General features: G+C 49.5%; 1 protein-coding gene across 1 annotated transcript in view; it reads right to left on the bottom strand.

Moving 5' to 3' along the window:
* Positions 1 to 8,482: 8,482 nt before the first annotated feature.
* Positions 8,483 to 24,683, bottom strand: part of foxo6b (forkhead box O6 b) — a gene marked incomplete at both ends in the record, with an annotated part of 59,753 nt that continues 43,552 nt past the window's right edge. Inside the window, one exon of the mRNA XM_079258957.1 lies at positions 8,483 to 10,162. Within this exon, the coding sequence (XP_079115083.1) occupies positions 8,483 to 10,162 (1,680 nt within the window). The remainder of the gene's footprint in view (positions 10,163 to 24,683) is intronic.

Here is a 24,683-nt window from a genome sequence, read left to right as displayed (position 1 = left end):
GAGCGTTATATACAGTGAATAAATATTTACAATATGTACAATATTCATTCATTATCCCAACCGCTTAACCCAATGAAGGGTCATAGGAAAGCTAGAGCCTATCCCAGGACGGGGAACACCCTGGACAGCTCACCAGTCCATCGCAGGGCCACACAGAGACAAAGAACCACTCACTCCTAGGGGCGATTTAGAGTAACCAATTAGCCTAGCATTGGACGGTGGGAAACCGTAATACTCAGAGAGAACCCACGATTACACAGAGAGAACATGCAAACTCCACACAGGAAGGCCACTGTCCAAGCCTCGCCCCACCCAAGGATCGAACCAGCGACCTTCTTCGTGTGACGCCTTGATGTCTTCGCTTCCTGCTCTCACAGAGGACGGATGCTTTTTCTCTCCCTCCCGTTCCCACTCAGACCTGCTGCTTCTCTGTATTGTCATCTATCTATCTGAGCCTCTTTCTCCATGTCTTTCTGAATTTAAATCATGGATCTGGTAAGCTGGTCTCTCAATGCAACTTAGAAAATCGTTTTTCCCCAAAGAATGGGCTATGGGGAGCCCGCAGGTCCCGACGGACTGCATGCTGCTGGATACGTGATGAAGGTCATGTGTCTGCTGCTTCTTTCTGTGGAGGATTTCTACACAACTGGATTTATGATAACTGGGTTTCTGCTGTTTGGTGTGTGCAGTTTCCTGGTGTCTCGCAAATTCTGGAAGATCTGTGATGGACTACGCCGAGCAGCTAGCACTCGAACTCATGCATGACAGCACTGGACCGCGACTGGAGCTGGTCGTGGTTCTGGAGCTCATCCGTAGGTGGGAAACATCTTGGAGAAGCAGTTGCTCGGTTTTGGTGGAAACTGACCCCCGATTCGGCTGTTTCGGAGTCCGACAGAGACCACTAAGGACTCAAAGCTGAGCCAAGCAAAGCTTAGCTTGACCCAAAACAAAGCTGTTATCTGGATCTGGCTCCCTGACTGGCCTTGGGCAGGCTGGTTATCACGTCTCCTGGAATGTAATGCTGTCTGATGCTCAGCCCCCCTCCTAACCCCCCCTCCCTTTCTCAGGCCTGTAGAACTTAAACTGAACTCAGCTCTCAAGGCCGCGTTTACATCAGGTGGAACAGATGAACTGTGGAAAGTTCACAGACTCACTTACTGAACGCACACACACACTCACACTGTTACACACACACTCTCCTTTCTGTCACCGCCTTCTCCGGACCTCGCCCCTCCCTCCACTCACGGACACGGACACTCCTTCCATCTGTAGACCACCTCCTTCCATCTGTAGACCACCTCCCTCCATCTGTAGACCTCCTCCCTTCATCTGTAGACACCTCCTTCCATCTGTAGACCACCTCCCTCCATCTGTAGACCACCTCCCTTCATCTGTAGACACCTACATCCATCTGTAGACCACCTCCCTTCATCTGTAGACCACCTCCCTTCATCTGTAGACCACCTCCCTCCATCTGTAGACCACCTCCCTCCATCTGTAGACCACCTCCCTTCATCTGTAGACACCTACATCCATCTGTAGACCACCTCCCTCCATCTGTAGACCACCTCCCTCCACCTGTAGACCACCTCCCTCCACCTGTAGACCACCTCCCTCCATCTGTAGACCACCTACCTCCATCTGTAGACCTCCCTTCATCTGTAGACACCTACATCCATCTGTAGACCACCTCCCTCCATCTGTAGACCACCTCCCTCCATCTGTAGACCACCTCCCTCCACCTGTAGACCACCTCCCTCCATCTGTAGACCACCTACCTCCATCTGTAGACACCTACCTCCATCTGTAGACCACCTCCCTCCATCTGTAGACCACCTCCCTTCATCTGTAGATTCCTCCCTCCATCTGCAGACACCTCCCTTCATCTGTAGACCACCTCCCTCCATCTGTAGACCACCTCCCTCCATCTGTAGACCACCTCCCTCCATCTGTAGACCACCTCCATTTATCTGTAGACCACCTCCCTCCATCTGTAGACACCTCCCTCCATCTGTAGACCACCTCCCTCCATCTGTAGACCACCTCCATTCATCTGTAGACCACCTCCCTCCATCTGTAGACCACCTCCCTCCATCTGTAGACACCTCCCTCCATCTGTAGACCACCTCCCTCCATCTGTAGACCACCTCCATTCATCTGTAGACCTCCTCCATTTATCTGTAGACCACCTCCATTTATCTGTAGACCACCTCCCTCCATCTGTAGACCACCTCCATTCATCTGTAGACACCTCCCTCCATCTGTAGACCCTCCATCTGTAGACCTCCTCCCTCCATCTGTAGACCCTCCATCTGTAGACCACCTCCATTCATCTGTAGACCTCCTCCATTTATCTGTAGACCACCTCCCTCCATCTGTAGACACCTCCCTCCATCTGTAGACCCTCCATCTGTAGACCTCCTCCCTCCATCTGTAGACCCTCCATCTGTAGACCTCCTCCCTCCATCTGTAGACACCTCCCTCCATCTGTAGACCTCCTCCCTCCATCTGTAGACCCTCCATCTGTAGACCACCTCCATTCATCTGTAGACCTCCTCCATTTATCTGTAGACCACCTCCCTCCATCTGTAGACACCTCCCTCCATCTGTAGACCCTCCATCTGTAGACCTCCTCCCTCCATCTGTAGACCCTCCATCTGTAGACCTCCTCCCTCCATCTGTAGACACCTCCCTCCATCTGTAGACACCTCCCTCCATCTGTAGACACCTCCCTCCATCTGTAGACCCTCCATCTGTAGACCTCCTCCCTCCATCTGTAGACACCTCCCTCCATCTGTAGACCACCTCCCTCCATCTGTAGACCCTCCATCTGTAGACCACCTCCCTCCATCTGTAGACCTCCTCCCTCCATCTGTAGACCCTCCATCTGTAGACCTCCTCCCTCCATCTGTAGACCCTCCATCTGTAGACCTCCTCCCTCCATCTGTAGACCCTCCATCTGTAGACCTCCTCCCTCCATCTGTAGACACCTCCCTCCATCTGTAGACCACCTCCCTCCATCTGTAGACCACCTCCCTCCATCTGTAGACCACCTCCCTCCATCTGTAGACCTCCTCCCTCCATCTGTAGACACCTCCCTCCATCTGTAGACCCTCCATCTGTAGACCACCTCCCTCCATCTGTAGACACCTCCCTCCATCTGTAGACCTCCTCCCTCCATCTGTAGACCCTCCATCTGTAGACCACCTCCCTCCATCTGTAGACCTCCTCCCTCCATCTGTAGACCCTCCATCTGTAGACCTCCTCCCTCCATCTGTAGACACCTCCCTCCATCTGTAGACCTCCTCCCTCCATCTGTAGACCCTCCATCTGTAGACCACCTCCCTCCATCTGTAGACCCTCCATCTGTAGACCACCTCCCTCCATCTGTAGACACCTCCCTCCATCTGTAGACCTCCTCCCTCCATCTGTAGACCCTCCATCTGTAGACCTCCTCCCTCCATCTGTAGACACCTCCCTCCATCTGTAGACCTCCTCCCTCCATCTGTAGACCCTCCATCTGTAGACCTCCTCCCTCCATCTGTAGACCTCCTCCCTCCATCTGTAGACACCTCCCTCCATCTGTAGACACCTCCCTCCATCTGTAGACACCTCCCTCCATCTGTAGACCTCCTCCCTTCATCCCACATCCTGGTTTTAGCTTTTCTCCATTTGGATCACAGAACCAGCAGCAGAAACATCTCTGGCTGTAAAGATTCATGGTCCCCGAATTGACACATGTACAAAGGAAAACGCAACACCACACCCTGGAAATCCTGCTCAGGTCTGTTTGTTCATTTGGACGGACTTGGACACTGTGAACCAACAAAATTATTCCCAGCTGATGAATGAACTGAGGAGACTCAGAAAGAGGAGAGAGCAAGTGTTAACATTTCCCCTTTGGGCAGAAGTAGCTGTGACTTTATGCAGAAACACATGCAGACACTGCAGCAGCAACTCTACAGCAAGAGAGTTGCTCCATGCACAGTTCATCCTGCCAGGTACAGTTTTGTTGCTTTATGTCGGAGTTTTAACCACACATGCCTCCTGAACATTTTGACTAATTTTGGATGAAATCCCTCAGAATGAGTTTGATCAAACGTAACATCTCTAAAATGTCAAGATGGCGAATTTGACCTAGAATGGCTGACTTCCTGTTTGGTTTTGGCGATTGCTCCAAGACGATTTTTCATTTGTCCTGTCATGAAGAATATGTGTTCCTAATTTCATAAAGTTATACCAACTCGCACTCGTCCGAACCCGTTAGCATGACTACCAGACCCTTCACGTTATGAGCAGAAATCTAAGTGAAACCTGAAACCGACTCGCTTCTCCCTTCATTACCTTTGTTTTCTGCAGGTGTTCATATGTTTCATAGCAATGCTGTTGTGTGGTCATCGTTTTTGTTTACATTACAAAGAGGAAACGAGACCAACACCAAAATGTTGAAGTGTCAGATGAAATGCAACATGACCATTCGGACTGACGTCGCTTCCACACAAACCAGATATTATTCAGTTACAGAATATCCTTGGTTGGATTTTAAAACAGATCCAAGTCACATATGGTTAAAACTGGAATCGAGTTTTACCCAATGATGAGACTAAAGACACGTCCACATCAGTCTTTTTGATCTTTGGGGAAATGTGAACGCGCCAAACGAATTCTGATTCTGGCCAAATCAGCGACTCAGTCCACCTACAAACGCAGGTCTTGGACATTATAAGCGGACCAAATACAGGAAGCGGAATACAAACCAAGTCCCTTCCTGCATGTGTTGTAGCGTTGCATTGTGGGTAAATCCATAGCGATGGCGTTAAGGGTCCTCTGCCTCGTCTGGTGTTCATACTGCGTCCATTGTTGCAGTGGATTTCTGCAGGATACTTGCATAAGACACAATAAAAACCCAAAACAGCCATAGTTTGGTCTCCATGTTTAACTGGCAGGTGGAGGAAACAGTTTTCTTCTTCACGCCGGTCTGGTCCTCTCTTCTGCTAAATACTAGTGCAGCGCCACCTCTGGTGGGAATGGGGAGATATTATTCTAATGGTTTGGCTGGTTTCACCAAAGAGCAGAGTCTGCATGGATATACCCCCCTACAGCTAAGCCCAGTCCCCAACCGGACCGAGTCCCAAACCGACTGAGTCTAGCGGACTGTCCTGATGTGAATGCACCCCTAGACTCATCAGACCATACGATGAGTCCAGAACAGAGTCAGGCAGGCATTTCTTTAACCACTTATTCCAATTAAGGGTCACAGGAAACTGGAGTCTATCCCAGCAATCACTGGGTGAGATGCAGGAACACCTGGACAGGTCACCAGTCCATCACAGGAACACACAGCAAATCAGATTTTAGGGGTGCTTTGCTTCAGTCTAGGGGGGCTTCAGCACCCCCAAAAATGGGTTAACAACACCTATAGTGCCAGTGCTGCCGGTAACGAGGACATGTTGCTGTTTCCAGAGTAAAATGTTATTCAAAGTGTGGACATGCAGTGTTTTTCTTGTAAAATCCACCGGATCCACGTTGCTTTACATGGACCGACTGCCTGTCTGAACGATCCGCTCTGCTCAGACCAATGTGGGTTCTAAGATGCAAAAATGGTGGAACCACTAAGATTAGATCTGCTACAAAGCTGAAGCACTTTTGGGTTCAATGAAACTGAGGGGTAAAGCGATCACGGTTGGCGCTGGAGGCTGTGGCACACATGGACCTGGTGGAAACCGGCCTTTACTTTCAAGGTGCACGTGCAATGAAAAGTTACAACCTGACTGTCACCTGGGAACACCTGCGCTGGAAGGAGCGGACGATATTGATGGTAACTGGCCTTTCTATGAACAGCAGCTTGGCTACACATAGATTTTACACCTGAATATTATGTGCAGTCAGTTTCCTGACATTAATGCTGCCTGTAATCAGTTATTTCCCACCGCAGAATATAAATATGATTAAAAATGGTTCTCGTTCTCTGACTGGAATTAGTTTTCTGAGAGACTTCATACATGCTGATTACAGGTTAAATTATGCCCACGAGTAAAGGTGAGCCCGACACTTCTTCTCCAGGTCGGGACCAGATGACCAGGAAGCTGTAAATGCACCTTGACAGCAATGCAGGTGTAGCAGGCAAATAACTGAGACTCCACATTTTTTCTGTTTTATTTTACAGTCACCAGATGAGCAGATACATCATTTTAGAAAAGAAACTCATATTTGCAAAAAAAAATTATAATACAATTTTCTCCATATAGAGTATGTACAGGATGAAATGCAGTCAAACTGAAGTTGCAGTTGGACTCTGTCAGCGAGAAGACAAAACAGTGAGGGGTCCTCCGTACACCCCTCTCCCACCCAATAAATAGAAACTGTATTTATTATGTATGCTGCACTCAGCATGGACAACACCAGGGCAAGTTACTTCTCAACAAGATTCCCTTAATCAGTTCTTGTACATGACTGTGCATCTCACACACACACACACACACACACACACACACACACACACACACACACACACACAAGAAGCTTGACACACAAGAACAAATTACAGTTGGGTTACAACAATGAGCCATCTGAACTCGTGAAATGCAGGAAGAATGAAAGGAAATGTGTATGGAAATACCCGTCATTGTCCTTGATCAGGGGGGAGAAGTGGCTCTCTGGTCGAAGCTCGGCGGAGCCGCCTGAGTAGCACTTGACATTTGGCCTGATTGAAACAGCCAATTTTACAGAAAGCTACTGAGCTGGAAAACCTCTTCCAGTCCAGCAGATACATTTAGCCTCTTCCCTCCTGTTCAGGACCGTACCATCTACCTTCCCTGCCTCTGCCAGAAGACCGTTTAACAATGCCCCCCCACTGTTTTCCAGCTGCAAACAAAAACTGAAACGTAAGAAAACACACGGAAGCTCTTATCCACACTGTATCTGACGGACAACTGCACAACCACAGAACGAGCACAAGAAAAGACGACAGCAAAGGAAAGCCACGGCTGGGATGAGGCGGGAACACAAGACTCCAAGGACACAGTACGCAAACCACTTTCCGACTGCTTTACCTTGTCACTGGGCACCACCGCTCAAAAAAATCTTGTTTTTGGCGGGAGGGGTGAGAATTATGACTTCGCGCCAGTGAACGAATACATGCACTTGCATAAATCATCCATCCTGTTTGGCGGTTAATTACTCTTGTTTACCCTCCGAATAACCTCGGGATGGGGCGGCGTGATAGGAGGGAGCCTGGGAAGAGGAGATAGTGCAAAATAGTAATCTGCTGACGCTGTTCATCAGTGAGTAATTGGCAGAGGTAAAAGCACATAGTGGGCTTGAACCTGGATGTTAGTGAATTAGACAAGGTTGCCATGGCTTTCTGAGGACGGCAGCTCCATCAACATGCGGGCCTGACCACGGCGGCTCGCTAAGCTGGGGTCAGCGTGCGAAGGTGCCACGATGAGCCAATCAGACAGCTCGTCAGGATGTACAGCAGGCTCTGATCGTTGCTTATTTCATTACGGGGAAAGCTACATAAATCCACAAAATGGAGTGGAAGAGGCACAGAGGGAATATTTGCATTTCTCTTCTCCTATCATCCCCCCACCACGCCACCCCTTTCAATCCCTCCCCCATTTAGTGCAGAGTGACTTTTATCATCACTTTCACCAAAACACATTAAGCCGGTGTGTCCGGAGTGGAGGAGAGAGAGAGGAGGGGGTTGAAAAAACAGAGTGCCGCATTAGATGTGCAATAGTGATGCATCAATCTGGCATTACTTTGGAGATTAAAGAAAGGACGTTGGTGCTGATGGTTGCCTGATGGATGACTGTCCTCCTGTGGTGGACCAAACCACCGTCTACCTGCCGGTGGAGCAATCCAACTGACCCTGGAATTCCCTGTTTTCCCCTTCCTACTCTCATTCCCCATCCCTCCATCCTCATACCTGAAAGCCTCCCCTCCTCAGAGCACCTCTGCATTGAGGATATTCATGCAGCTGTTTGATCATGTTCTTAAGTCAGGAACAACACCTCCTTTGTAGGAGGAGATAATACGGTAAAGTGGATTGCATACATTACACTTAAGTCAACACAGTGTGGCTTTGCCTGGCATTGGTGTGGCTGCATCTGCATGAAAAGATGGATGTAAAGTGCTTGAGAGCTTAGAGGAGACGGGATGAGATTGCAAGAAGAGAGAATAAAGTCAAAACAACACAAAATTGAAGGGCATTAAATTGGAGGTGGGGGGGGGGGTGGCGCGCGTTGGATTGGGCTCAGAGGGGGCAAGTCCAATATGGAGACAGGGGAATTTATAAACAAGGTGGAAGAAGGAGAAAAGTAGAATGTGGAAGTGAAAAGAGTCCCTAGGAAATAAAATGACAATATGTATCATCTCAGAGCAACAAAATCCCAGTTGGTCCAAGGGCACAGCCCACCAGCAGCCTGACCCGGAGGGTGAGCGTCCTGGGCAATCGTCTTCCCAAACCTCAGGCTTCAGTTCACCCCGGCACCCAACTTTGGTTGCAATGGGCGGGTGGAGGACAAGCAAAAGCCCCTAAACTCAAGCCCATCCCCATGCCCACCCCTTGAGACAAAGAACCATCAAAGTTGTAGTCCATGTTTTCTGCGTCCATAAAGTCAGTGAGGAGGATGGAGTCCACATCACAGTCCACGCTATTAGGCATGTTCTCCATCTCCATCGGGGCAGCCATTCTGCTGTGGGAGTTGTGCTGCTGTCCCTGGTATCCAGCATTCCCTGCCTGCTGGTTGTTGTGATAGTAGCCATGCCAGGAGTCAGCCATGGCCTGATGGTGAGCTCCTGGGTAGGACTGGTGACGGGGGTGAGGCGCAGATGCAAGACGACAGGGGTCCTGGGGAACGTCCATGATGCCTGCAGGGTTTGGTGGCAGGGAGGGGGACGTTGGGAGGTGGGGGCGTGGCCTATAGTGGTTAGAGGTCTTGAGACTGTAGGGCTGCAGGATGTCAGTGCTCACCCGTGGGGACAGAGCCTGATGGTGTGGCCCGCTGTGCATAGCGTTATGAGGGTTGTGGGAAGTGTGGTTGTGCAAGTGACTCTGACTGGAACAAGGATTGTGGTCGTGGCTGGGATTGACTTTGTTACTGTGGCCGTGCTCGTGACTCTGACTGTAATCGTGGGCAGTGTGGGCTTTGTGGCTGTAGTCAAGGCTGGCTTGGTGTTTGTGACCCTGACTGTGGTTCTGATGATGGGTGGCGTTCTGGTCATGGACCGAGCCATGGCCATTGTGTAGACTGGGATTGTGAGGATGCTCTTGGCTGTGATTGTGGTTGTGAACGCCATTTCCCTGTGTCAACAGTGAGTGTGATTCCCGTCCCTGACCAAGGACTGAATCTTTGTTGCAGTATGAAGGACCTCCTGTGAGGAGACTCTGCAGGGCATTGTTCTCCGAGTAGCCCCTCATCGGACGCTGAAAGCTGACTGGCTTGTTCTCCTGGATGGTCTCCATGGGGGTGTGGTGCCTTAGCATGCCCAAAGGAGACTGTCCGTACATGGGCCCGCAGTAAGATCCCTCTGTCTTTGGCCCAGGCACATAGGAATAACCATTGCATTTGATTTGCGGTGGCTGGGGGTAGCCACCTTCATCGAGACTAATGGCCCCGGTCAGATCAGTCAGCTGGGGCAGCTCCACATTGGGGCAGTGGCTTCCAGTGCCCAAGGCTGGAGAACGAGTGCTGGTGGGACTGGGGTAGAGCCGAGGGGAAGCTGAACAGGACAGCCCGCCCTCCTCGGGCTCATCAGCCTCTGCCTCGGCCAGGATTGGTGACAAGCAGCTGCTCAGCGTGGAAGCAGAGGACGAGGTGCGGGAGTGGAGGTCTGTCCAGGTGTCGTACTCATCACCACCCATGCCCACGCCTCCTTTCCCTGCTGGGCTGCCGTGCTCCGGCGAGCCCTGCACCGCCGGTCCAGCTCCCTGAACCTGGTCACGTCCAAGGCCGATGACTCCCGCTCTTTTTCGGCTGATGCGACCCTTGGTCTTCAGATAACGGGTCCCATTGTCTATGGATGCCGCGCGCCGTCTGGGCCCCTTCCCCATCTTCCCTCCCTCTGGGTTGAGCATCCACCAGGAACTCTTCCCCGTGCCTTCGTTTTGCACCCGGATGAAGCGGCTGTGGAGGGATAGGTTGTGTCTGATTGAATTCTGGAACGACAAAAGACAAATGGGAGGGAGAGGCAGGAAAGGGGGAGAGGAAAAAAGAGAGATATATTAACACACATAGGGTTAAATAATCATTTCCTGAGGAGACAAAGTCATTTAAAATTATGGCTAAACTATCATTGCTCCATGGCAGGCGAGGAAAATGATGGATAAAGAAAAAGCTGGAGATGGGGGGGCAGAGCAGAAAGGGCAGGGAGGGTGAAGGACCAATCGATACCTCCCTTGACCAGCCTCTCCTCTCTGCACGCGCTCACTGAGTCATAATATGGACATGGGTGCAGCCTCCACATCAAACCATCACCAAGGTTACAGAAATGAATCATGCGAAGAAACCCAATCACAGACGGGCCGTATTGATTACGGGGCGTCCAAATATGAAAACCTGAGATGGAGCTAGAGCTTGGGAGGATATGGAGGAAGGCAAGGGGTGCGATTTGGCAGTGGAAGACTTGGAAGACACACCACAAAGACTCGGAGTTGGAGTGAGATAGAGGCGAATCAGAGGGCAGATGTGCTCATTTAACCTCTGTTAGAATCATAACCGTAGGCAACGGCGGCGGATCTCTCTCTGATGAAGTCTTCCTGAGAGCGGCCTGGAGGCGGGCTGTGGGTGGGTGTGGAGAGCAGTGTGTCTGTAGGATAAGCCTCTCCAGACCCCTGTGAAAGCGTCTGAGTGACGGCTGCATGGTTAATCCCAGGCTTCACAGCAGCATTTGAAGCCAGTGCCAACCTGGAGAGAGTTGATGAGATCTAAGCCTGCCTAAAGGAGAGCTTAGCAGGGATCCACATCATCTCAGCTGGCCAAGTCAGTCGAAGTACAGCGTGTTCATCCAGATCTTCCCGGCTTGTGTGGTGATTCACACAGTCTTCTCTGGCCTCTGCCTGCTTTCTGATCAGGAACAAACTCAGCCCTCCAGCCAATCACACACTTTCCTTCTTCCTCTCTGGAGATATCTATCTATTCTGCCTTGTTTATTACCTGCACATAGCTCACAATCTCTGTCTGCTGATATCTTGAGCCATTCTCCATCTTCATTCACTCCCCGCCTCCTGTCCAATTTTCCTGCTCTCAGCCCCATTCATCTCCCTCTCCGTGTCCCAGCCTCTCTTCATCACCACATTGCTCATTCTTCGCCTCCCTCTCCACATCCAGACTCTCATCACCTTCCACAACTTACCCCCCCCCCACCGCTGCCTCTCTGCAACTCATTCATTCTTTCACTGAAAGGCAAACAAATAGTGGAGAAAAGCCAAACAAAACAAGATGCAAATCAGTGTTTAATGGGAATGGAGGGGTCAGTTAGCTGCAAACTGGGCCGCCAGCTGAAAGACGTGTTGTTGAGAAGAGCAGCAGCAACAGCTTTACAGGCAGAAGTCGGCTCTGAGTGGGTTTCTGCAGCCGTCCCCACAGCGACACTCCTAACAGGTCATTTCATCCCACCCTCCTCTCAAATCACGCTGCTCTGACTAGTCTCTCTTCACAGACGTAGAAATCTGATTGGAGATCTGGATTTATGGCTTTTTGTCCCTTTTGTTGCTTTTCAGACGAGTCCTCTCCAGAACACGAGGTCGACAAAACTGCAGGAGCTTAACGCTTGGTGAGAAAGCAGGCGACTGCTCTCCGCCGCCACACTGCAGCAGACAGACTTAATCAAAGCCAAACTGAACGATGCTGCGTGTGAAAGAGGCCGCCGATGGAGGCGACCCGCATCAGGTGATCTGAGAGTGAAGCCCTGACAGGTTCCTCGCCGACATGACGGCTCCGGCTGACTGTAGCTATGGCAACAGAGTAAACCAAAAGAGGGAAAAACGAAGAGAGGGGACGCGATAGTGGGGAAGAGAGGAGGCAGGAGGGGGGAGGTGGGGAGGCGGCTGATGCTGTTTGATGCTGCAGGCAACTCCAAACAGCCTTTTATCTGAGTCTGTCAGATTCCTGCTTCCAATCCACCAGGGAGGCTCAATCACCAGCAGTCCCAACGCCTCACTACCTGTACCAAGCTGTGATTAGCAGCCCCGCGTGTGTGTGTGTTTAAGAGATTCTGTACGAGAGCAACAATTACACCACAACAGCACACTGCTGTTCCCTCACCTGCTGAGATACTGAACATCAGCAGCGCTCCATCCTTCTTTGTCTACCTCTACACACACACACACACACACACACAAAAAAAGGTATATACACACAAATATATATAGAAATATACACACACACACACACACACACACACACACACTGCTAAAAAAAAAACTAAAGGGAACACTACAATAACATGTTGTAGATCTGAATGAATGAGATATTTTTATTAAATACTTTGTTCTTTCCATAGCAGAATGTGCTGACAACAAAATCGCACAAAAATTATCAATGAAAATCAAACATATCAACCCATGGAGGTCTGGATTTGGAGTTCTACTCCAAATGAAAGTGGAAAAACACACTACAGGCTGATCCAGCTTTGATGTAATGTCCTTTAAACAAGTCAGAATGAGGCTCAGTAGTGTGTGTGGTCTCTGCGTGCCTGTATGACCTCCCTACAACACCTGGGCATGCTCCTGATGAGGCGGCGGATGTTCTCCTGAGGGATCTCCTCCCAGACCTGGACTAAAGCATCCACCAACTCCTGGACAGTCTGTGGTGCAACTTGGCGTTGGTGGATGGAGCGAGACATGATGTCCCAGATGTGTTCAGCTGGATCCAGGTCTGGGGAACGGGCGGGCCGGTCCATAACATCAATGCCTTGGTGTTGCAGGAACTGCTGACACACTCCAGCCACATGAGGTCTAGCATTGTCTTGCATTAGGAGGAACCAAGGGCCAACCGCACCAGCATATGGTCCCACAAGGGGTCTGAGGATCTCATCTCGGTACCTAATGGCAGTCAGGCTACCTCTGGCGAGCACATGGAGGGCTGTGCGGCCCTCCAAAGAAATGCCCCCCCCACACCATTACTGACCCACTGCCAAACCGGTCCTGCTGGAGGATGTTGCAGGCAGCAGAACGTTCTCCACGGCGTCTCCAGACTCTGTCACGTCTGTCACGTGTTCAGTGTGAACCTGCTTCCATCTGTGAAGAGCTCAGGGCGCCAGTGGAGAATTTATCTTGGTGTTCTCTGGAAAACGCCAAACGTCCTGCACAGTGTTGGGCTGGAAGCACAACCCCACCTGTGGACGTCGGACCTTCATACCTCCCTCATGGAGTCTGTTTCTGACTGTTGGAGCAGACACATGCACATCTGTGTCCTGCTGGAGCTCATTCTGCAGGGCTCTGGCAGTGCTCCTCCTGTTCCTCCTTGCACAAAGAAGGAGGTAGCGGTCCTGCTGCTGGGTTGTTGTCCTCCCACGGCCTCCTCCACGTCTCCTGATGTACTGGACTGTCTCCTGGTAGCGCCTCCATGCTCTGGACACTACGCTGACAGACACAGCAAACCTTCTTGCCACAGCTGGCATTGATGTGCCATCCTGGATGAGCTGCACTACCTGAGCCACTTGTGTGGGTTGTAGACTCCGTCTCATGCTACCACTAGAGTGAAAGCACCGCCAGCATTCAGACCAAATCATCATCCAGAAAGCATTGGAACTGAGAAGTGGTCTGTGGTCTCCACCTGCAGAACCACTCCTTTATTGGGTGTGTTTTGCCAGTTGCCTATAATTTCCACCTGTTGTCTATTCCATTTGCACAACAGCAGGTGGAACTGATTGTCAATCAGTGTTGCTTCCTAAGTGGACAGTTCCATTTCACAGAAGTCTGGTTGACTTGGAGTTACATCGTGTTGTTTAGGTGTTCCCTTTAGTTTTTTTTTTTGAGCAGTGTATTTAGGGAGAGAGTGAGAGAGAGACATTTCTGTCCTCGGACCTGCATCTGTGTTTGCATGTTAAACTCCTGACGTTTCCTCTGAGCACCAGGACGACACGCCTTCTTATCGCCGGCTTTATTCCAACAGGGGGGCAACAAGGAGCCAATGAATCATCAACAAAGTGGATAAAGTCAAACGGAGCTGAGCGAGGCCTCTGAATGTGATGCGCTGTGGCTTCCACATGCAACTTATCCATGTTCATATGAGAAACGGATCAAGATGAATGAGGGTGGGGTATGGAGCCGAGGGGACCTCCAGTCTCAGATCCATCACATGCAACTGGAAAACCGCTCTGAGGTGATGAACACATGTTCTGTCAAATAAAATTAAAATTCATCACAGTTTGTTAGAAACAAGCTGAAATTTTTCTACATGTTCAGTTGGTTCCAGGGTTTCACGCTGAGCTGCTCCAACATGCAGGTCCATAAAGCTGCAGGTTAATTAGAAACACAAAGCTAAAGCTAATGTGTTGTTCTAGGGCAGGGGGGCCCAGAGTTGGTTCTCCTACAGGTTTTCCATGTCTCCCTGCTCCAACACACCTGGCTTCCACTGAATGGATCCAACAGCCCATGAAGTTCTGCACAATGACTGACTAGTTTGCTTCAGGTGTGTTGGAGCAGGGATACATGGAAAACTGGCAGGATTGTGGCCCCGGGGGACTGGAGCTGGGCATGGCTGTTCTAAGGCGTCTTACAGCCAAGAAGGCGCTAAATTTCCAGTTAAACCATTCAGACTTCCAGCTTGTCAGAGGGACGTCACCAGTCCAACCAGCGACCTGCCAACGCGGCTTCTTCTGCTCACATGTAGTCCTATCAACATCAGCAGACTCATCCCTGTAGCAGGTAACAGTAGCAGTAGCTGGTAGAAAGTAGCACACGTTGGTCCAGGCTGAAGCGGTTTCCAGCCGGTTAACCCCCCACCCGTCAGACCAGAACTACGTTTTCCGTTTGGAAGACAGAAGACATCCGTTCACACATCGGCAGAACTTGATGAATTCGTGCCGTGGGAGGGTGAGGAGTTCCACGTTATAATAGCAATTACAGCAATATAGCCGCCATTATCAGCCTGCTGTCAGCTACAGAGAAGCAGATCCTCCAGCATAGCCTCTGGGCTGAATGAAACCTGTAGATTCTCATCTCTCCGTGGCACAAAGCTGTCCATCCCAGCCTCGCCGCATGCATTCACTTGTCAGAAGGCGTGATTCTGAAGTAGAGGCGCCGTTCCCGCTGCTGTTAGCCTTTGCCTTTGTGCTAACGCAGGAGGAGAAGGGCTATTGCAGCACAGTGAATGAATGTGTCCTTAGATCCACCCTGTTCTACAGGGAACCCGCTGAGCTGTGTGCAGCTCCACAGCTGTATGTTATCCATAAGAGTCTGACGCCGACACACTGCTGCTTCCCCTGAGTCAGGGGCTAGCCAGCCCAGCGCTTGGCTAAAGGTCTGTGGGTACACGGCTACCACTCTGCACAGAGCCGTCACCCTCCACACCAGCCGGCCGTTCACAACTGGCTCGGAGCGTAGGAGATGACCAACCAGAAACGGTGAACATAAATGCTTGTCCACACGAAGAGCATGCGGCAGGCCGGACAGACGTGGGATGCCATGTGGGATCTAACCATTACTTTTACTGGTTAATGAGCTTCTCTTCTTTGACAATGAACATCTGATCACACAGCATGAATATTATGGATCATAACTCGAGTTGAGTCCCGCCCAGCAGATTGTCACATGGAGCGTCATGGTCCCTTAGTGGCGTACATCGTGTTGTACCGCTCCCCACTCTGCTTCTGTCCTGGCCTTATGAGCAGTCAGACTCTATACGTTCTCTGTAGAAGGACGCTCCATGCAGCTGCAGCATTAATGGAGCGTTGGCTAATTTTCTAGATTATCATTTTCAAGCCCTTTGTCCCTTTCATTATTCTGGGTAACCTAGCTAACACTAATTGCATCCATTGCAAATTATCCAGTTTGTGTTGCATAGCAACGGGAATGAAGTAAACCCTTCCGCCTCTTTCCCTCCGGCTGCCTCTCTGTTCGCAGCAGTTCTATCAGCTTTGTGTCTGAGCAGAGAAACGCCTCGTTCGTTGCCTCTGCACAGCAGCATGTATGAAATCGCCTCAGTTAGAACATTTATGAGACGTGTTGGCCGTTTTTAAGTGAAACAAGATGTTTTTCAGTTTGCAGAGCAAAGGTGCAGAGGTGATCTGGGCTTATGATGATGGATGAAGGATTGTGGTGCCACATCACTCTGAGTCAAAGTTTGCATCAACTAAAGGTGAACAAATACAAAATGTTTCATTTATTTTTTCAATTTCATATAAAGATAACTAAATCTTGTTCATGGTTGCAATATCCTAGGAATATGCCATGAATATGTCCCTCCTACCTCCTGTACCTCCTACCTCCTGTACCTCCTACCTCCTGTCCCTCCTACCTCCTGTACCTCCTACCTCCTGTCCCTCCTACCTCCTGTCCCTCCTACCTCCTGTCCCTCCTACCTCCTGTCTCTCCTACCTCCTGTACCTCCTACCTCCTGTCTCTCCTACCTCCTGTACCTCCTACCTCCTGTCTCTCCTACCTCCTGTCCCTCCTACCTCCTGTACCTCCTACCTCCTGTCCCTCCTACCTCCTGTCCCTCCTACCTCCTGTACCTCCTACCTCCTGTACCTCCTACCTCCTGTACCTCCTACCTCCTGTCTCTCCTACCTCCTGTACCTCCTACCTCCTGTCTCTCCTACCTCCTGTCCCTCCTACCTCCTGTCTCTCCTACCTCCTGTACCTCCTACCTCCTGTCCCTCCTACCTCCTGTCCCTCCTACCTCCTGTCTCTCCTACCTCCTGTCTCTCCTACCTCCTGTACCTCCTACCTCCTGTCTCTCCTACCTCCTGTACCTCCTACCTCCTGTACCTCCTACCTCCTGTCTCTCCTACCTCCTGTACCTCCTACCTCCTGTCTCTCCTACCTCCTGTCCCTCCTACCTCCTGTCTCTCCTACCTCCTGTCTCTCCTACCTCCTGTACCTCCTACCTCCTGTCTCTCCTACCTCCTGTACCTCCTACCTCCTGTCTCTCCTACCTCCTGTCTCTCCTACCTCCTGTCCCTCCTACCTCCTGTCTCTCCTACCTCCTGTCTCTCCTACCTCCTGTACCTCCTACCTCCTGTACCTCCTACCTCCTGTACCTCCTACCTCCTGTCTCTCCTACCTCCTGTACCTCCTACCTCCTGTCTCTCCTACCTCCTGTACCTCCTACCTCCTGTCTCTCCTACCTCCTGTACCTCCTACCTCCTGTCTCTCCTACCTCCTGTACCTCCTACCTCCTGTCTCTCCTACCTCCTGTCCCTCCTACCTCCTGTCTCTCCTACCTCCTGTCTCTCCTACCTCCTGTCTCTCCTACCTCCTGTCCCTCCTACCTCCTGTCTCTCCTACCTCCTGTCTGTCCTACCTCCTGTCCCTCCTACCTCCTGTACCTCCTACCTCCTGTCTCTCCTACCTCCTGTACCTCCTACCTCCTGTCCCTCCTACCTCCTGTACCTCCTACCTCCTGTCTCTCCTACCTCCTGTCCCTCCTACCTCCTGTCTCTCCTACCTCCTGTCTGTCCTACCTCCTGTACCTCCTACCTCCTGTACCTCCTACCTCCTGTCTCTCCTACCTCCTGTACCTCCTACCTCCTGTCTCTCCTACCTCCTGTCTCTCCTACCTCCTGTCTCTCCTACCTCCTGTACCTCCTACCTCCTGTACCTCCTACCTCCTGTCCCTCCTACCTCCTGTCTCTCCTACCTCCTGTCTCTCCTACCTCCTGTCTCTCCTACCTCCTGTCTCTCCTACCTCCTGTCCCTCCTACCTCCTGTCTCTCCTACCTCCTGTACCTCCTACCTCCTGTCTCTCCTACCTCCTGTCCCTCCTACCTCCTGTCCCTCCTACCTCCTGTCTCTCCTACCTCCTGTCCCTCCTACCTCCTGTCCCTCCTACCTCCTGTCTCTCCTACCTCCTGTCCCTCCTACCTCCTGTCTCTCCTACCTCCTATCTCTCCTACCTCCTGTACCTCCTACCTCCTGTCTCTCCTACCTCCTGTACCTCCTACCTCCTGTCTCTCCTACCTCCTGTCTCTCCTACCTCCTGTACCGCCTACCTCCTGTCTCTCCTACCTCCTGTACCTCCTACCTCCTGTCTCTCCTACCTCCTGTACCTCCTACCTCCTGTCTCTCCTACCTCCTGTCCCTCCTACCTCCTGTCCCTCCTACCTCCTGTACCTCCTACCTCCTACCTCCTGTCCCTCCTACCTCCTACCTCCTGTCTCTCCTACCTCCTGTCCCTCCTACCTCCTGTCTCTCCTACCTCCTGTCTCTCCTACCTCCTGTCCCTCCTACCTCCTGTACCTCCTACCTCCTGTCTCTCCTACCTCCTGTACCTCCTACCTCCTGTCTCTCCTACCTCCTGTACCTCCTACCTCCTGTCTCTCCTACCTCCTGTACCTCCTACCTCCTGTCTCTCCTACCTCCTGTACCTCCTACCTCCTTCTATTAGCAGGTTCTTTCTGTAACCTAGTAGTATCTCTTCATCCTCCTCATCATCCTTGCCTGGATCACCTTGTCTGTATTTCTGTGTGATGGCTGGTAACCTATAATCCCGTTATGATCACAGTTATTATCTCCAATCTGCCCCCCACCACACACACACACACACACACACACACACACACACACACACACACACACACACACACACACACACACACACACACACACCACCTCCCTGTGATTTCCTTTATGTTCCAGTTCTCTGGATTTTCTGCATCTTCCTTGATGGTAGTTTATAAATTATGCTGAGTCAGCACACATGTCAACCAAAGCCAACATATGTATTTCACAACTTGTTCAACCTGATTTGAACGCACACACAGACACACACTTTACCCACTATGCCCCTCTCCCACACACACCCCCACACCAAACTGGCAATCATACTTAATCCCTCTCCAGCCTGAGTAATCCCCGACAATCCAAGGCTAATCCTGGTTAATTCTGAGCACTCCTCGGCTGGGTTTCACCCTGAAACCACAGAGACAGGGTGGGGATTGGTTGGATCACGGTGAGTGAGGGTGGGCGCACCCTTGATAGACATAATTGGTTGGGCAGTTATCAGGAGTCAAGAAAAACAAGCACAGGTTTTCACTGTCTTCAAAATACATCCGGATTGACCCCATTGTGTTGTTTGCCACGTCCAGGCCTCGCCGTTGGCGCTGCTTGGGGTAGAAAACATGTTTTCACCTCATGTCCACGTGTTGCTGTGCCCTTCCAAACACAGAGCTGCGATAACTGTAATGTATAAACTATAAGGGAAAAATACAAATAAAATCAATGGGATGAACAGTTTGAGACATCCCTCTGCTGAACAAGGCTTGTCTTCAATCAGCTCCTCCTGGTGAAACTCCGAGCTCAGTTCTTAGTGGCCATCGATCCTGAATCCAAATGAAGCACTTAAGACACCTTGATCAAGCTTCTGCTTAATCCAGCATTAAGAAGATTGAGACCTTTTCACCTCACGTCTCAGACACACTCATGACTTTGGCACAGTGGTACAGTGGCAGCACACTCCGCCATCGCAGCCTCCGCTGGGGTTTCATCGTCTGTTTAAACCCCGCCGGTGCAGAACAGTACATGGAAACACTTTTCCTCTCTGCCATTTTAAAGAAAAAGCTGTTAACGTACACAAAGCCAAGAGTGTTAATGAAGCAATATGTCACTGACAGGGCATGGAAGGGGATGCTTTGTTAAAAACAAGCCGTCCTGTAGTGTTCGTAGGCTCCGCTGTGGAAGCTGCAGGATTTGTGTCTTTGAACTGAGTGTCTACTCATGAGGGCATGAAAGCAGAAGCCAAAAGGAAACTGATTTACCTTCTGCAGCAGCTCTGTCAGCAGCGAGATGAGGGAGGGACATCTTTCAGACTGTTCTCACACAAGCAAAGCCTATGGGAGGGGGGGTGGCTTCAGAGGATTCAGCACAACATCATGTAGTGGATTTTACAGGGCTTTCTGCTCCACATTTTAAGGAGCCCACCTCTAATTTATGACGCATTCCTCAAAGCATTCAAAGAGGACTGTTGCGTTTTAAATTCCATCCAGCTCCCTATCAGATGTGGTCCAACACAATCCTGCTGAGTGTTGTTAGGATTGTTCTGCTCTGCCTTGTTGAGAAGTAGTGGGACTAAGCAAAGCTGTTTTCTCCCCTTGCTCAACCATTATTTATTAATCCATTTCACACAGCCAGGAGTCATTATGCACGGTCCTGTCAATGGGTATCTCTCTATGCCACGCATTTATTTGATAATAAGCAGGAGTGGGGGAGAAGATAAAAGCGCTGACTGCGTTCATTGTAGAGCGTTTTCTGCAGGCAGGGAGACTTAAATGAGAGCATCCAGGCTCTGTGTGGGAATGGGTCTCGTCTACTAAGCCTGTCTTCAGGCAATCGATGGAAATTAGTCAACGTTAAAGATTCACTTCCTGTGACTGATGTCACGGGCAGCGCTTGTCTCTTTGAAGGGAAATAAAGAGGTGGGAGGCAGAGGGATTAATGGGGTTGGAGAAGGTGTGAGCATGGAGAGTTTGAGTGGGGGCTCAGCTGGGAAAAAGATGCTATTCTTTTGGCATATTGCAGGAAAACAATGTGTTAGAACATCCGAAGGAATGCAGTGTAGTTTGGAACATTTAAGGGACACAATAACTTGGCAGGCAACACAACAGACCAATCAGCAGAATAAAACTGCTGTCGGACACGTCCACTTCAGCCTTTCTGGTCCCAATCTGAGTCTGTTTCCTGGGAAAGTCGCTTCATTTGGGGGAAATGTGAATCTGCCAAACGAATCCTGACCCAGTCCAAAGAATCGGTCTGCCTACAATCGCAGGTCTCGGCCCGTTTCAAGCGGACCAAATACATGAAGCGTACCACAAACCAAGTCCCTTCCTGCATGTGTTGTAGCGTTGCATTGTGGGTAAATCCATAGCGATGGCGTTAAGGGTCCTCTGCCTCGTCTGGTGTTCATACTGCGTCCATTGTTGCAGTGGATTTCTGCAGTATACTTGCATAAGACACAATAAAAACCCAAAACAGCCATAGTTTGGTCTCCATGTTTAACTGGCAGGTGGAGGAAACAGAGTTTTCTTCTTCATGCCGGTCTGGTCCTCTCTTCTGCTAAATACTAGTGCAGCGCCACCTCTGGTGGGAATGGGGACATATTATTCTAATGGTTTGGCTGGTTTGACCAAAGTGCAGCGTGAACACGGTCCGCATGGATACACCCCCCTACAGCGGAGCCCAGTCCCCAACCGGACCAAGTCCCCAACCGGACCAAGTCCCTAACCGGACCGAGTCCCAACCAGACCCAGTCCGCAATCGGACCAAGTCCCCAACCGGACCAAGTCCCCAACCGGACCAAGTCCCCAACCGGGCCGAGTCTCCAACCGGACCAAGTCCCCAACCGGACCAAGTCCCCAACCGGGCCGAGTCCCCAACCGGACCAAGTCCCCAACCGGACTGAGTCCCCGACCGGACCCAGTCCGCAATCGGACCAAGTCCCCAACCAGACCAAGTCCCCAACCGGGCCGAGTCTCCAACCGGACCAAGTCTAGCAGACTATTCTGATATGAAAGACCTCTTAAAAACATCACTGTGTGTAAAACTCCAAGTGCTAAATATGATATGGCTTTCATGCTAAAATGCAGTTTTTAATGTAGTGGATCATTCAGCCGTACAAAGACATGCGGTTTGTCATTTACTGTAAAGCTCGTGTTCAGGTTACAAGAAACAACAGATGCTACGTTTGTGAGTTGCTTTGTAAGTGGCTGGTTCCTTGGATCCCAGTGGTCCAACAGAACAGAACAACATCAAGAACCTCTCTTTTCTGAGCGGAGGATGAGGAACTGTAGCAGTTTCACTTATGCACTTGCAGCAACTGTGACAATTGGATCAGAGTTAGTGTCTCCATGCAGCTGCCTTCTGAAAGCTGCACCAGTTACCTTTTCCTCAAAGCACAGCTGAGAGACTACAGCCAGCCTTCAGGCGACAGAAGGCCTTTCACTCCCCTGACTCCCTGTGGAGCTGCAGTTAGGGGGTGGAGGGAACAATGCAGGGAGAGGAGAGACAAGAGGAGGGAGGCAGAAAGTGAAGCGCTGTCTGGGGCTAACCTGAGAAAGGTAGACGGGGAGAGAGCCTGAGGGGCCGGGGGTGGACAGCAAGCCCAATTCCCAGCGAAGAGGCCTCTAATTGGAGCTGCCGGCCTGCTGAGGCTGCCTCTCCCTATGTGGATGGACATAAGGAGCTGAGTGAAGACAGAGAGCCCGGGGGTGGGAGGAGAGGGCAGATAAAAATAGAGCCGGCAGATTAACAAGCATCTGAAAGCGGCGCAGGAGTTCGGAAAATCCTTCCTGCGTGCCAAAGATGCCCGGTCCTTAGGCTACAGCCAGTTCTGCAAAGCCTGATGGACCCAAAGTGGCCACGAGTGGTGCTTCCTTCCTGTTCCCCCTCCTCACATCACAAACAGCAGGACATGGCAGAAAACCCCTACTTCGAGATGTTTAATGAAGTACTTGGTAAAAACATTTCTGGGCTATAACTACAGTAATATCTTCTCTTTTTTCCCATTTACACACGCAAGGTTGTTTCTAAAGACAAAACTAACTCAGTTTTATAATTTATCCTTTTGATAAATGGAAACAGTTTGTTTGCATGGTCCCTCCTCTTTTCATTTCTGTGCCTCTTTTCGTAAAACATAAAAGCTAAGCTAAGTTAGATGTTAGTTGTTCTCATCCATAAACAGGGTTTATCGAGTACGTTTGGAACTTTAACAACACTAGTATTATTTCTAAAAATTAGGAACTGATTATATTAATTTTCACTGTTTTAACTTTGTTAACATTTTTGCTAACTGACAGGACATCTGCCAGTCCCTATGCTCATAAGTTAGCCTGACAACAAGCAGACAGGAAGCAAAAAATGTGTTAAAGGTTGTGTACATGTTCATATGTAGTCATGTAAGTAGTTTATATAGGTAAATTTGGGATCCAAAGTAAAAAAGATAATTTTATAGTTAATTTAATTTCTAAATTTTGTCAATTTCAAGACACTGAAAAGCTAGCAAAACTAGCTAGCTGTCTGGCTGTTTTGCTGCCCTCATAAATTAGCTTGGCAGCAAAACAAAGAAAAGTAAACACACTGTGGTATAAATGTTCACCTATATCCTAAACACCAGAGATTCTATGGAAGTATTTTAAACTAAAATTGTTCCTTTTTTCATGTAAATATTGTTTCCAGCTATCCAGCTTAAAGGTCCCTGGGTACTAGCAAGAGTAACCAGCTCTGTGTTGTTTTGTAAGTTAGCCTGGCAGCAAACACAAGAAAAATAGTGTAAAAACCAAATCATGAATAAATGTGCATATATTATCCTTAACAGTGAAGTTTTGTCTAATGGTTTAACATATGGAAGATTTTATCGTTTAGAAAACTGTTTCTATTAGTTGTCCACGACACTGGAAAACTAGCAAGACCGGCTAGCTGTTCTTTGTTTGTTTGTTTGTTTTTTTGCTAACCCCTAACCCTCATATGTTAGTTTGACAGCATAAGGAAAAGTAAACATGTAAGTAACAGTACAAATGTTCACTGATATTCCTCAACATTAAATGCATCTTTTAACTAAATGTGTTCGTTTATCATTAATATTGGAAGTAATGTTTGTTTTTAGCTATCTTAACTAAAAATATTTGATTTTCTAGCTGCTTTGGAAGTTTTAGCACAGCTTGTCCAGAAACAGACTACAGTTGGTTGTCTCTTTTTTACATAAGCAGGGCCAAGAGGGGGCAACGCCCCTCAGGTAAACACCTTGTCCCCTCAAATCAAATTTAGCCAAAAATGCATAAGGTACCTGAACTCTCTCTCCGCTCTGCATCGAGCTGCGTGCCGGTTGTACAGCATTACATTGCAGGACCCCTCATTTCCAGTGAACGAGCAGTCAGCGTTCAGTGTGCTAATAAGCTGATAAGTAGCCTGATTGTTGGGTGTCAGGTTGCTACCCCTCTTGAGCTGCTGCAGCGGTAAAACTTCAAGCAAGTGAGGAGTGAAGCTCTGTAAATACCTCGTAGATATTTATATTACGAGACATGCTGCCGAATAATCAACATACTACATCAATTAAAATACATCATTTCTAATTAATGACAAATAAAGTAGTATATAACGTCTATGTTCTGTTAACAGGGATTGTTGTGTTGTGCATGAGCCTGTCCGTGGGAGCATTGCTCCATCACACGAGCGCTGGATGCGTGTGCATTCAGACTGTTATTGTGGAGTCGGGAATGAAGTTCTGAAAACAAAGAAGAAAAAATTCAGCAAAATTAAGAAAAAAATTTAATGTTCTACCGTTTTTGTTGTTTGTCCTTGATTTTTACATATATTTGAGGTAATTACCTCCGCCAAGGAAGTTATGTTTTGCCCGGCGTTTATCTGTTTATGTTTTTGTTCAAGATGACTCAGAAAGTTATGGACGGACTTTCATGAAATTTTCAAGAGTCGTTGGAAATGTAAAAAAGGAAGAACTGATTAAATTCTGGTGGTGATCTGGATCACCGTTTGGATTTTTTTAAAGGATTCTTTAACGTTGTGC

The sequence above is a fragment of the Telmatherina bonti genome (genome assembly GCF_933228915.1).
Source record: "Telmatherina bonti genome assembly, chromosome: 19".
NCBI lineage: Eukaryota > Metazoa > Chordata > Actinopteri > Atheriniformes > Telmatherinidae > Telmatherina > Telmatherina bonti.
Note: the sequence above shows the minus strand (reverse complement) of the source record. Positions and strands in the feature narration are given on the sequence as shown.